At 36.0% G+C, this 14,492-nt stretch overlaps 2 protein-coding genes and 1 long non-coding RNA gene across 6 annotated transcripts in view; 2 read left to right on the top strand and 1 right to left on the bottom strand.

The window, feature by feature from the left end:
• UNC13C (unc-13 homolog C) overlaps positions 1 to 14,492 on the top strand; it is a 405,035-nt gene that overhangs the window by 286,841 nt on the left and 103,702 nt on the right. The window lies entirely within an intron of this gene.
• The window catches only part of LOC116450701, a 32,957-nt gene that overhangs the window by 645 nt on the left and 17,820 nt on the right, over positions 1 to 14,492 (top strand). Inside the window, exons 1-3 of one of the 2 annotated variants that reach the window (XR_004242920.1) lie at positions 5,547 to 5,601; positions 6,015 to 6,118; positions 6,653 to 6,702. This is a non-coding gene — a long non-coding RNA (uncharacterized LOC116450701). Of the gene's footprint in view, positions 1 to 5,546; positions 5,602 to 6,014; positions 6,119 to 6,652; positions 6,703 to 14,492 lie in introns of those variants that run through there. The other variant, XR_004242919.1, reaches the window with a different exon arrangement.
• LOC116450695 (protein unc-13 homolog C-like) overlaps positions 1 to 14,492 on the bottom strand; it is a 35,693-nt gene that overhangs the window by 3,926 nt on the left and 17,275 nt on the right. For both annotated transcript variants that reach the window (XM_032123420.1, XM_032123421.1), the window contains 2 exons: positions 14,112 to 14,192; positions 10,411 to 10,558 (listed from right to left, as the gene is read on the bottom strand). In XM_032123420.1, the coding sequence (XP_031979311.1) occupies positions 10,451 to 10,558; positions 14,112 to 14,192 (189 nt within the window). In that variant the 3' untranslated portion in view covers positions 10,411 to 10,450. The remainder of the gene's footprint in view (positions 1 to 10,410; positions 10,559 to 14,111; positions 14,193 to 14,492) is intronic.

Below are 14,492 nucleotides of genomic sequence, written 5' to 3'. Positions count from 1 at the left end.
TTACTTGTTCTTTGAATGACCGTGAAAGTTGAATTCTGTGAACCGCACTTGGTCCCCACAGTGTAATCTCTGTGAACCACATACTAAAGTAAATTGCTACCCCTTTATAGCTGGCTGCTATTTCTGTGGGTAGCAGAGAAATTTATACCGAAATTCCTCATTGACTGGTTCCCCATCCCTCCATATGTGAGGAGAAGCAAACATTCCTTTAGAATTTTTCCAACAGTTCGCACAGGAATTAAGGAAGGGTTACAGAGAAGAGGGAGGGGTGTCTTGTGCATAATAATAATGGGGAAAGTGATTTCCCCCCTGAAATTAGTTTATACCCACAATATTTTTTCTGTTATCATGCATAGTCTTTTTCTTTCCTGGATTTCCTCACCAGTGGCTTTCCAGAAATGAGTTCTGCAGTGATGTTTATTCGTTGTTTTGGCCTGATCTGTAATTATGTTCTCTACATGGGATGAACATTGCAAAGTCAATTAAATACTCTTACCCCAAGTGTTACTGCTTCAGAGAACAAGCCCTTTTTTACCTGATACATCAAAATGTGGAGATTCAGTGATCATTTAACATGCTCAGAACCCTTGAATATTATTCTGCATTTCCAAGCTTTCAGGTGAGTTTGGCTTAGAACTGTTGTGAACCTACTTTTGAAACATAGTCAGTAGTGTTTTAGCAAAAATGCACAGTGTCAATACCTTACTGTATTACAGCTGTTACTTCTGAATTGCAGGGTACCTGTACAAATTTTGCTGTTAGATATATTTCAGTATCAGTCAGAGGGTTTGGGCCACTACTGACATGTAAATAAGCAACTTACTAGACATCAGCTTTTTAATGACAAGAGGTTTAGTTTCAGTGGCAGAAATTAATTTTCTTGTATTTGGATAATTACTTAAAGCTGTACTATATGGAAGCTCTAAGTTGGTGAATCATTTTATGTCTTGCTCACAAAAAAGAATACATACTTTTTAAAAGAATTTGTATAAAAAGGAAGGAATCAAATGGACTAGAAAAGCTAAATAGCAAGAAAAATAGAATGGTTTTATTTAGAAGCATAGACTGAAGAATTCTCTGACTATAGTAAAATTTGCTTTTACTTGAGAAGAGAAAGGAAATTCTCATTTGGTCAAGGTCATAAAGCTGGTTTTCTTTTCTCTTGCACGCACAATGTCATTAGGCCATGTATCAGTGAGTAGGCAGGTTTTTAATGGAGTTATATTTAACCCAGGGTGCTGACTTGTGTGAAAAGCCCTCCCTCATATTCCTTATATTAAATGCAGGCAATGCCTATAATTCAGAAAAAAGCTTGCCCAGGATAGAATTCAAATACTAAATATAATGTATTTTTATATATAGAGTATTCTCACTGGCTTTGTGATACTGTAAAGTAAATGAAAGAGTAGAGACTGGAGGTCCTAGAGCATTAATCTGTCTCATTCTTTAATTTTTTGAAATCCTACGTTTTCAAGCTGTTCCATAATGCATGGAATTCAACCTCAGCACAGGTACATTTTGTGGTGATAACCTCTATGAATGAGGCTTTTGATTCAGTCTATAGCCTTCCTTCAGCTCTGAAGTTTGAGCTGAACATACTGTAACTCTGTTCTGATTAAAAAGCTTTCAATGCTAAGCCAAAAGGTGAGAACCAGGAGAAGGGAACCAGGAACTTGCAACACCTAAATCTTAGGGACAAAAGCTGAATATACTGAGAGAGAGAATGAGAAGTTTTTGAACTCTCTCCCAATCACAGTTAATAATAATTTACCCCTGACTACAGTGGAAGATGAGGTAAACTGATCCTGAATATCACTGAAAATATCAGCCAGTATCAGTTACTTGTTTTAGCCTCCAGCTTAAAAAAATCCCCAAACCAAAACCCTGGGAATGTTTTAAAAGAAGACAATTAGCATTTTCATTAGATATCCTTGAGAGCAGCTGGTGGGTGATGGTAATAGTGAAGTGTGCTGTGTTAACCTCTAATAACGACAGGTAGGATTTCACCAAGACAAAAATCTATGAATCTGTAAGGGTTAGACTTCCGTTTCTTCAACTGTTTTATTAACTCATACAAAATATATTCTTGCAAAGGTCTCCTGATTGGTATCTCTTTCCTTTTCCTAGTAGTCCATAATTTACAACAGTGCTCCAAGCAGTACTGCAAATATATAGTGGGATAGGCCTTGTATGTACAGTACAGCTTGATATGGTTATAAAGAAATTTGTGCACAACATCACCCAGTTTTATACTAAAAGCAGCTGACATTGAAATGACCCTTACATTCAGTATTGCTGAGAAGCCCTCCTTTGCAGAACATCTCAGCCAGCAGAGATCATTTCTAGTGGAGTCTAGAATATAAACTTGGTTTCTTTTAGTAATCACACAACCCTATTTCTCTTCCTGACCTGCTGAGCAAACTAGAGATACAATTCCAGGACATTTGGTATTTGCTTACAGCATCTCTTGTTGACATTCAGTAACTATGGTACTTCATTTTAAAGTCTCTCATCTGTCTATTTCTGCTGTTTTGTTTTCTTTTTTGCTACCAGTTCTTGTACAGTCACAGCAGGAATTAGTGATTCTGATCGACTATAGAAAGGTCTATTTATCCTACTGCATTTAATAAGCCAATTTAGCTGACAATAAATATCTCTCTGTGCACAGCAGAGGATGATTGCACTTTTCTTTCTTTAATACTGTAATATAACTAATTCGAAGACTAACAAACTTATAAATGATTCTGCCTTATGTTTGAAAACTTTATGGATGTTTAATTATTACTCCTTGCTTTCTAATATCTGCTTTACATTTTATTTGTTGGCATATTCATATGATTCAAAATACAGCATCCTCTTACTGGTGGGTCTTAAAGTGATCACATGCATTTAAAGTGCAGTCATTCATTCGCAGTAAATAAACTGTAAAGGAGAAAAAGGATCTCCTCTGGCCAAAGATGCTCACTCCTCAGTGACCAGTAAGGCCTTGAGTTAGGCTTTTATTCCTCCTTATTTAGCACCTGCAATGTCATCAATGTGATAGCTGTTTTAACACTAATGATTTTGACAGAAGACAGACATTTTGGACCAAGTCAAATGTTTCTTAGTCATGACAGTTTCTTAGTCATACTTGCTGCATGTGCACAGAGAAATTCCCTTGCCTTCTATTCCTTAGTAGGTACCTTTGGAAAAGGTGAACTTGTGCACTCTGATAGAGAAAATAGCAGAACATGCAAATATAAAAATGAGTCATGTATATTTTGTAAAACCAAAACAGTAACTCCCTGTATTTTCTAGGATAATACTCCTGCTAAATGCAAGAGACTCCTGCTGAATCAGTCTGTGATTGTGAACAAAAGTACGTTACTGTAGAAGGATTCATTTGTCTTGCTTGATCTTTTAGCAGCAAAAAGTTTTCAAATGAGGAGGACTGTGGAAACTAACTTCTATGTTTGCATGAATAAAGAGCCCTGCAGACATAAACGGGATTCACAGAAAATGAGCTAGCATAAAATTTCAGAATGTGGTGACCTGCAGTATTTTTGCCCCAAAGTAGCCGAAGACAACAAGCAAGACTCTCAAACTTTGTATGAACGTATCAAAAGTTTCTAAACCTGGGGAGGTTTACATATGTTTCTATTTTGGTTTTTTTAAACTCTGTCTCTAAGGGTTGAGGATTTCAAGATCTTCTTCACCTCTTTGAGGATTAGAAATCCAGTTCAGAAGAAAAACAACTACCTGCAAACTAATAATCATGCATTATGTGATTTTATTACCCAAGACTTAGAAAGCTCACTGAGCACTGGGAGCCTGGCCATGAGACCAGCTGACCTGGCACTGTTGCCTGTGGTAAGCCTAACCTATCCCATTTGCCTCAATGGCTTTTTCAGCATAAAGCTGTTCATCTAAATACTGCACCTATGCTTTGACCTTATTTTTTAAATAGGACATAAGAATGAAAAAGTTGAAAAGTATTCAAGCTTTCACAGTTTCCAATGCTGTAGGAATTACACAAGCTATGAAATCAGCACTTTAATCCAGACAAGCACGTGTCATCTTTTGATTGATGATATCAATAAAATACATATTGGTCTGGTGTTGAGCTGCTAATTTATTAGGAGATAAAGTATCAGGATGACTCATCAAGTTATTTTTCACAGGACTCTGAGACTGAGTTGCAGGAAAACCTTCAGTGCATTTCTGAATATTTTCATTTAGTCCAAAGAGTACAAGTTAAAGCTGAATTATTAGGAGATGGATGGAGCAAGCTAGATGATCTCTGTGTTAGAGAAAAACAAGGCAGCAGAGAAAACCAATTTTATCATGATAACCACACTAACTGCAACATGTGCTTTGCTTCAAGAAGTTGCTATACAAATGGTTGATAATTATTTGTTTTGGGGGATTCTGAGAACCAAGTTCAATACTTGAAGGCTGACTTCAGCAACCATTTATTCACCATGCTGTCATAAAAAGATTGAAAAGATTTAGGTTTGTATTTGATTAGCAAATGTAAATGATTTGTCTAAAGGATCACTTGTTATGATGGAGTTAAGGCTGACAGGAGATTCAGCAACATCTCTAAGCCTCTCCACAATTGTACAAAGCCACACTATCAAAGTACATTCTCTCCTATTGGAATTTTTTTGGCATCAGGCAGTGATTATGAGGCACTCAGAGAGCATAATATGAAAGGAGAATGTTGTGGTGTGAGTAGGAAGTACAGGTTTGAGTGCTGGAGTGGAATCCCCAGCTCAGGCCTTTCCCTTCATCTCTCCTGGGGAAAGCTGTGCTCCACACAGCCAGGGCTGCAATTGCACAGCTTCTTGGGACCCCCCAGAGCTGCATCTGCTGCTCTGTCCATGTAGGGCAGAAACCAGGAATGAGCCAGCTTTGATCTGGGATTTATGTATCCAACTGGCATCATCTATCCCTCTGTGGGTGTGTATGTATGTATATATTTATATATATGCATGTATTCTATACAGCGTTTTACCCAGACAACACACATGCCTCTCAAGAGGTTTCTGTATGTATTGAATGCTCTGCTTCTAGTAGGAAGTAATTTTTTAAAAACTGATGTCATATAACTGATGGCCACCTGGTAGCTTGTGTTTATTTTCTTGAGACTTACAGGAAACTGATACACAACTTGTTTCTAATTTAGGTGCTTTACTGTTTCATTTAAGGACCAACCAGAAATTTTCTAATGTGGCAGTCTTTTAAGTGAATATTTTGTAAAGACCTGCTTACCAGCAGTCTGGTTTTATCTATTTTTCTGCCACTATTCTGAATGCATTTACTTTGCTATCAGCATATGCTGGAATACTTTTATTCGTTGTAATTCTGCAAGTTTCTTCACTTTTTTTTCTTATCTGTCCTGTTTGTTGCTTGCAATAGTGTGCTGATTTCTGCAGCTTGCAATGCAGGTCTGGCTTTTTCTTTCATGAAATAAGGTTGTGTAACACATGATTCTGACCTCAATTTGAAACTACAGTGGATGAAGCAGGGATTATTTCTTGATTTAAATTCTGTCTGAAGTATGGGTTATGAGAGAACTGGAAATGCTCTGTAGGACTTAAATTTCACGACAGACTACAGGTATAGCTTTCAAAATATGACAGTTAATAATACAATGGTTTTGACAAGCAAAAGATGAAAAGGTCTTTCTTTTTCACCTATAACAGCTGCTAAACAATTTAAGCAATTTTTATTTTCTGTAGTCTGATGTCATCTATCTGCTTGCCTAAATTATAGTTAATATCAGATTATTGTTTTAATGTCATTCCATATATTTATGAACCATCGAGGTTCTGCTTTGCTTTGTACAACTCCAGATTGCAAAGGAACACAGAACTGAATTTTGGCTTGGAAGTTGAAAAGAACTTGTCTTCATTTTTGATTGTGTAACTTCGTTCCCTGTATTGGTGACCTCACAAGACAAGGATGGAGTTACTGTTAGAGATAAGCATATTTACCTAATGAGAATGAGTATTGTATCTTCTTGTTTTCAGGTGCATCGTCCCTTTTTAGCTTTCAATTGTCTGGCATAAGAATGAAGAAATCTGATTCAGACCAGCTGAAGCAAAGCATTTTCTGCAGCCTTGTAAACACAGAGGTAGGGTTTGCAGTCTATGTGTTGTGAGATGAGTATTGATTTTTCTGCTTAGCTAATACAAACTATTTTAAGTCAAGCTAAAAATGATTTCAGAGTCCTGCTATTATGTATTACTGTTGTATACCTTACAACAACAGCACCATTCTCTAATGATGTTTATAAACTGGAGCTGCTGTAATTTGTAAGAAAAAATATTTCTCCATGTCCAATAAACAAACCATTTTAGATGCAAGAGTGGTGTTTAGTTTGGAGAAATTAGTGGTAATAAATGAGAGCTAATTCAGGAAACTGTTTGAGATGCTGTCTTTTTATGTAATTTGCTAAAACTAAAATAATATTTGTTCAAATGTTGTTAAGTGTTGATGCTAAACAAATGTAAATATTCACAGCACTGGCTATAGTTTATGAAATTACTGAAGATTTAAGGCATTTGCTAAACTAAATCACAGCCTTTTAATTTTGATATACATTAAGTAGTTTAAGAAGTGAAGGTGCAACTTAATAAAAGGGTGACTGCTTCTGTCTTTTTTTTAGGAGTGACTTTAGAGAAGCTTTACCAGTACTGGTCTCAGCACTGAGTAAGGGTAAGTCAAATGTACCACAGAGTAGGAAAGTTCATGCAATAGACCAACAGAAGTATAGTAAGAGTTTGTCCTTTGGCTTTGAGAGTTTTGTCTTGATTGTGAAAATGTGGTTGAATTTAGCTCGTTTGGTTAAAATTATCTTGTCCTGTCTGACCTGAAATTTGTCCATTTTGTCTAGAGCTAGTATCAATGTACAGAATCTATGGTCTTTTGCAGAAGCCTTGGAGCTTTCCCTGAAATTCTGGGCTGGCTGCCTTCCAGCTGTTAACCAGCCATGGGTCTTCCAGCCCTACAGCACTGAACCCCCAACTGAGCCAGGTTTTACAGGTCAGGCTTGGCACTGTGCTCCTATTTTACAACTGATTCATGCTTGGCACAAGTGGAGGGTGCAAAAAGAATTGTTTGGTTTGGTTACAGAAGATTTTGAAAACAAAATTGAATTATGTATGCAAGAATGTTATCCTCTAGCTGAATTTAGAGGAAAAAACCCACCCACTTTTACAGCTTGAGCTAATGTTTATTACTATTATTAGTGCACAAATAGAGTGACAATTTCCAACTGGCAGAAGTTTAGAGTAAACAAAATCAATCTGAGATCTGAACCTCAGGTGATTTGCTTGGTAATGGTGAACTGATGGTACACGATTCTCATCTCGCTGTACTTTACATGCTCTTTGAAGGGGTATCAATGACCACCTAGAGTGTTCAATACTGCTCACTCAGGCTCTGGAATGCAATTCTCCTCCCTAAACTGCCTTCAGGTTTTGCAAAATCCTTTAGGTCTATAGCAATGTCCTTTTCAGAGACTACAGAAGTGACCTGCTCCATGGAAGGGGCCATGCTATCACTCGTGGCAGGGATAGCACTTGTGTATGGTTGAGTAAGAAAACTGATCCAGAAGAATGTGCTTGCAACAGGCACTGCAGAATCAGCTGAATCCCTTCTGGGTAATATTATATGTGTGAAGGTCAGATAGGTGGAACTAAATTTTATTACCATTTTATAAATCATTCTATGTGTTATTATAAAAGTTTTCTCATCAAACAACACTGATAATTTATTTGCAAAAGAGAATGCTGCTCTGCATGTTTTACATTTGTGGGCTGGGTTTAAAAAAGGACAAGTGCTTAGCAGGCTTTGCTCATTTTTCTAGAAATGTTTATACCAAGGGACAATCATAGATTATATCTCCCCTTACTATCCTATTGATACCAATGTTAAAACAGGTAACAATCGGAGTTTCCACAGGATTTAATTTCCAAACAAACACGTTGAAAGTGTGTGGCAGATCTGGAATAACAGTTGAAGAGAAACCTCTCCCTCCTCCTCTGCTAGGCAGAAAGGCAGGTATAAAATATGCCAGAAGATGACAGAACTTAAGCTATGTCACTGAGAAAGCTAATCTGGAACCTGTACTGTCTGTGTCAAAATCATTTATTAGAACACATTTTTCTTTTATCCTTAATTTTCATAGTGTGGTTACAGATTTGTGTTCACAACCCTGAGTGAGCATTAAATTTACAACTTTCAGCAGCATAGAACCATTAGAGTTGGAAAAGAATTTCAGCCATGACAAATCATTATATGGAGAAAACGAAAAATAAAAAAAAAAAGCAGTTACGGAAAACGTTACTATGAGATTATGCTCAGCATTGTCATTTACTTATTCCAACACTTGTCTGTTTTAAAAAGTCTTGAGAGTCTATAGTGGTGCTTTGAAAAGAAAAAATCATCAGCAAAAGCTTACAGCAGTTAATTTTATTATTCCTGTTTGTGTGATAATTTGCTTTTAAAGCATATGTCTATAACAATGTAGTCTCACGATGTATTTGAAAAAGGCAGTAGGAATTGAGCTTTCAAGTATTTAGTGTGGTGAAACCACCACAGGAAAAACTATGACTCCCTGAGGCACCATTTTAAAAGTTAGGAATGGTTTTATTACTATTATCTTATGCAAATTGCTTTGTTGACAAGATTTTTAGGAATTTGTGGGCACAAAGGCTGGGAAACAAAACTCTGGTTCAAGCAGTCATCCTTCTTTAGAAATGGTGCAAATCATATTCTCGGATAATTTGGTTATGCCTATTGAACATGATCCTGGCATGAACACAAATACAGGAACTATCAAGGACCATAACACACACTTTTACAGAGCCCCTACCACAGAATCAGAGAATTAATAAAGTTGGAAGAGACCTCCAAGCTCATAAAGTCCAACCTTTCTGCTTTCTGTTTGTGTGTAAAGTTAACTCTCCCTTCGCACACCAATTAAACAAATTTTTGCTCTTCAGTTTCTTAGAAAAACTGCAGCTTAGTCATGGTGAGTGAGAAACTATTTTAACCTGTGGTTAAAAGTAAGCCTGATCGTTTTTTCTGATTCTTGCAGTCATTACAGGAAAACCAAGCACCCACTTATATCTACAGTCATAGTTATTATTCAATATATGCTTTCTTTACATTTAAACTATACTTTTTTCATTGCTTTGAGCAATCCAATACTTACATCCAACTGTCTATTGATTATGGATTGGCAATGTGAAAAAATTAGGGCAAATATCAATCTAATTATATTCCAGAGAAAACTGCTGATTTGCAAACAGGGTCATTTTAACTAAAAGCTAATGATACAGTTATAGCTGTGAGACTAGAGATCATAATAGATGAGGATTTAATTCTTTTAAATGAGGCATTAAAGGATAATGAAAAGTTATGAGTCACTTTTCTTTACGTTTCATTCCCAGTGGCTACATTTCTGACAATACTGGTGTGCAAATATAGGCATGGTAATGTGTGCACAGAAATTAACACAGACCTCAGGCTGAAATCAGGATGAAACACAGAAAATTCAGTTTTGTGGTTCAGGATTTATAAAAGATCTCTATTTATGGCTACAACTTAGATAATTTTTTTCTCCTGAAGTTACAGTGAAAGTATATGTTAAAGAAAAGCAAAATACACATAAAAGTAACACTTTTCTGCCTGGATCCATATTGTTAATTTTTTTTTTTTGAGAGGGGGAGAAAAGACTCTATTCCCTACATATTAGAGTTTTATAGCGATTTTCTCATTTGTAATATATGAGTTATTAACAGAGATCCGCAGTTTCAATATGGAAACAGCTTAGGAAATGATTCTTTGCAAATAATCTTGGGGCAAGCTGCAAAACTCATGTTTCATGCTTTTCATACCGTAACATATTGTACTTCAGAAGTAAAAGCAATTATTTCCAGCTTTATTGTCCAATTAAAACTTTCTGATTCTTATGAGCTGGAGCAGGGTAATTCATTATCTCAGCAAATTGTATTCTTTCCCAAAGAGATGAAGTGGCAGGCAGGTCATTTTTACAAATGCTCATTACATTCAAAAGAAATCTAGTAAAGATTACTATTATGTACAAATGTTCAGTTTCTAGAACGAAGAAAACAGCTTGGAATATAATGTGTGCAGTGCTCCTACAAATAACCCTGGTGTTCAGTGTGCATCCAGAGCGTGGGGACTGTTCTTCCTGGGAAGTCACAGGCCCCTAAATGAACTGCCCTCAGATAAGCTCCAACAACTGGCAGCAGCATTAGATAACACCACATGAGCAAATTTGTGTCAATGAACTCTAAAATACCACAGTGGGTGGAGAATGTAATCTGCAATCAGTAATTCAGAACATTTAAAATGTGATTTGATTTATTTCTATGTTCCTTACAGATCACTTACTCTGAGAAGTTTGTGTGGCTATAAACTTCTTATCAAGGCGTCAGTAGTTTGTGTGTAAAAGGCTGAGAGCATATTTGAGGGACTGTAGGTCTGGGCTCTTTTCCAGGAAATTCTTTTTCAGCCCACTTCCTCCAGCATGGAAGTATTGCTAAAATGAAAAACAAATATGGTTGTTCATAGAGGCAAATTATCTGAGAAAGGCCTCAGTTACAGACACACGACTTCAAGTAAAATTCTTAAATGAGTGTTTTAGAAGTAGCAACAGGAGTGTGTACATTTATTATAGCACTTGAAGTAACTGTCATAATCTCTAATACAAAACTTCTTTCCAAGGGTAAAAAATTAAGCCTTAGCGGAAGAAAACAATATACAAAATTTTAATCTTGATCTTCATGATCTGAAGTACTCATTTGCCAAAACTGGACAAATATTTGCATTATTCTTTCAGGTTTCAGAGAGTGGAATCAGTTTTAATTCTTTAATCGAAACAAACAAAAAAAACCCAACCCATCACAAACACCTCTCAAATGAAGGCATGGTTTATGAGCACAGGTAAAGAATATATTTAGGGAAAAGGGAATTTTGTTAAAATTTTCAGAGAGAATACTCCAGAGTGTGAAGTTTTGCAGTAGCAGTGTGAGAAGATAACTACTGTTCTACTGGCACAGCTAGATTTGGAAAAACAAATATGCTTACTGCTTTGATACCATGCTGACTAGGTTAAAAAAATATATATATTAAAAAAACCCTGCATATATAAATGTATCATATTTTCAATACCAAAGCTAATTTCAGAAAAACTAAGGGACAGATTATTTCCTTTTTCCTCTCACAATGAAGAATTTTTCCTGAAGTTTTATACAAGACAGTGTTTGATGAATTAATACACTTTAGCTACAATGAAAAGATAAGTGTGCTACATAGCTTCATTTTGTTCAGACACATTGCAAAGCATTTTGCAACCTCCACTACAGTTCTAGGTCTCAAGATCAATAAACTTCCCACTAATGGCTAATTAGTAAAAACAAACAATGTTTTTCAGGAGCACTGTGACTACTTGATGAGATGCGATATTGGTCTGTACAGTGAGAGTTGGGGATTGTAAGTAGAATCTACTCCTCCTGCCTTTTTGGAGTGTTGCCAAAGGAATGGGTGCAATATACACATTCCAATTCACATCCATCTAGACATATCCACTGACTGCTGCTTCCCAAGCTTATCTGGACAGCTCAGACCTATTGTCCACACAAGCCCTTTGCATTTAGTGTACACATTTCACCTTACAGTTCTCAAGATTTTGCAGGAGATGAAACACAAATGTTTCATAACAGCTATTATTTACATTCCTGTGTTGTTGGCTACTGACTGTTACAGGGAAAAAATATCTGTAGGAGCAAAGCACGGGGTTTGAAGTCATCAGGTTGCAAAATTTTTGTATTGTTTTAATACTATGGAGACAGTGTCAGTTTAAAAGGTTCTGACTAAATCACCTCTATCTTCTCATCATTAGATACTTACATAAAATGTTTCTTTCCAAGTGAATTATTTCATACTGTATGTTCCAAGCAAAACTCTTATCTTAGTTGCTTAAGGGTTTAGTCATGATTTCACTAAGGATCATAATCAATTTATAAGCAAGCGTCAAAATCTGTTAGTATTTCCTGCTACTGGTGACAATTACTGTGATTTTTTTAAAGTTGTATCTCCCAATAAAATATCATCTGCAGCAGCTACAACTGGCTGAAAACTCCATGAAAGCCAACAGCCATATTAAGAAACAAAGACACCTGACCCTTGTTTTCCTGAGTTTTTCATTTTTTTCATTTGCCCATAAATGATAAATTTTGCAAGCAGAACCAGCAATATGAATGTATCAGTACTGTATGGAACCAAACAAAGAAAAATAATGAGTAAACAGGGTTTTACAGATTCAGCTGGATCAGTTATGACCCTGTTCCTTAGAGACGGAAACCTTAAAATAATTCACCTGCTACTCCTGCTCCTCTCTGAGTGGTTTCAAGGTTTGTAGGTGACACAAGAGGTTTGAAAGTCACACTGACAGATAAAAAGGGCAGATGTTAAGTATATGGAAATAAGTGCTGAAGCCACTGCAGTCTCAACCAAAACCTGCCAAATGCCAAATACACAAGCCCCTTTGGGTGCTGGTATCTCTTTGTAGAGGCAGTCTGGATGTAGAGTGGAAACTGGGACAATATTATCAATGAACATTATGTCAGCCCAGAAACAATGAGGTAGCAGAGAACTCAGTTTCAGATAACTGAGGCCAGAAAGCCACTCCTCCTAACTGTAAATTGCAAATTAAGCTAAAAAATATTAAATAGATACAGAAATTGCTACAGTTGCTATTACATAATACACAGACTGATGATATGCTATATATATATATTTAAGATCAAAAATTATTCCTTCACTTTATATTCTTCAAAGGATTAATAACACCATCCACTATTAAATTATAATTGTCTCTTAGCGAATTAAATGAGAGGAAAAATAAAAAAAACTACTCCTTGCTGCAAAACCCTTCTTCACCATCCTTTTACCTTCTTTACCAGCTACCCAATTTCTAAACACACACCATATGCCATTTTTACCATTCTCCTATTCTTATTTGGGCAGCCATGGTTTTGCTTTTAAACAAACTGCATTTACTAAGCATTACCAAAAAATTACAGATTTTGATCATTAAACTTTAAAAATTGCATTCCTAAATAAACATAGCAATCTTTTTTTCTTAATTCCCCAAGTTTGCCCTTTTTCACTTTCTACCCAATTTCTGCATGATCAAGGTTATTTATTAAGTATTTTGGAAAGAAATGATTTTGTCATATCAAGTGCTAAGTACAGCAGGCAATCACTGCCTTACAAATTGAAAAGAGATTTCTCAGAAAGCATTCTTAAGCTCAGTTTATGAATTGACAATTATAATTTAGCACACAGATATAAGGATTCTGAATAAACAAAGGACTTCCCCTATTTAATCTTTTTCCTCCAATTCTAGACTTTTTTTAGCAAAACGGTCAAAATCTATCAATGCCTCTTCTGTATGAGTTTAAGCAATTTAGGAAATTTAGGCAAGGTTAGAGGTCACATTTTTCCCAACTTTTATATGTTTAGAACAAATGCCTTGAAAGGAAAAGAATTAGATTTACATACCTTACTGAGGACTTCACATGGCTTACTTTGGGAGCATACAGTACTTCAACAATTTATTCCATTTATGTTTCCACAACATTACCAATCCCAAATTATTTTTATTTCTGAAAGAAATGCCAATTCCACTACAAATACAAAAAATGGCAATTGGGAGCCCTCTCTGTTACTTCTTGCTTGCCTTGGAGACTTTTATTTCAGAACACTTGATCACAAGTATTTCCTCTTGTATCCTCAATTTTATACTTAAGTAGCTGCCTCCTTACATTCCTGATGTGCTGTCTCTTCTCAGCAGACAGGAAAATATGCTGTTATTCTAGAAACTGATTGCTTTCAAGTTATTTACACCAAGTAATGATCCAGGCCAATGTGAAAAAGACTGATAAGCAAATTAAATAATATTCCTTAATGACTTATTTTGACTTCAGAAACCAAACCCATGAAGACTGTATGAAAGTCTCCAGTTTTTTATCTAAAAACCAGTCATTCTTGGGTATTCCAGCATAGAGTGGAGACACATAAAGCTGCACCTTTATAGTAACTAGTGCCACATCCATTATTGCACACTGCCTCAGGGTCAGGCTTTTGGCTTCCTCTCGGATCACGTGGTCCTGCAAAGCAAGAGAAGACTGCAGTTGGTTTTGAAAGAGAGACAATATTGTGAATATTTGTTCTTGGAAAAACAAACAAACAAAGCCGCCAAATGTCCCCCAAGGACTATGATTAACAGGGATTAATTCAACTTCAGAATGCTTTTACAACAAATTATAACCTAGAGCAATCATGACGTTTCTTGAAAACATACTGTAGAGAACCAGATCCACTGTTTAATATTACTTCTTTTGCATTACTTCTTTTCCTAGGATGTATTATTTCTCTGTTTTGGGGGATGGGGAAAGGTTAAAATTTAA

This window comes from Corvus moneduloides, chromosome 13, assembly GCF_009650955.1.
Source record: "Corvus moneduloides isolate bCorMon1 chromosome 13, bCorMon1.pri, whole genome shotgun sequence".
In the NCBI taxonomy this organism is placed as follows: domain Eukaryota; kingdom Metazoa; phylum Chordata; class Aves; order Passeriformes; family Corvidae; genus Corvus; species Corvus moneduloides.
This window is presented reverse-complemented; position numbering and strand designations above follow the sequence as displayed.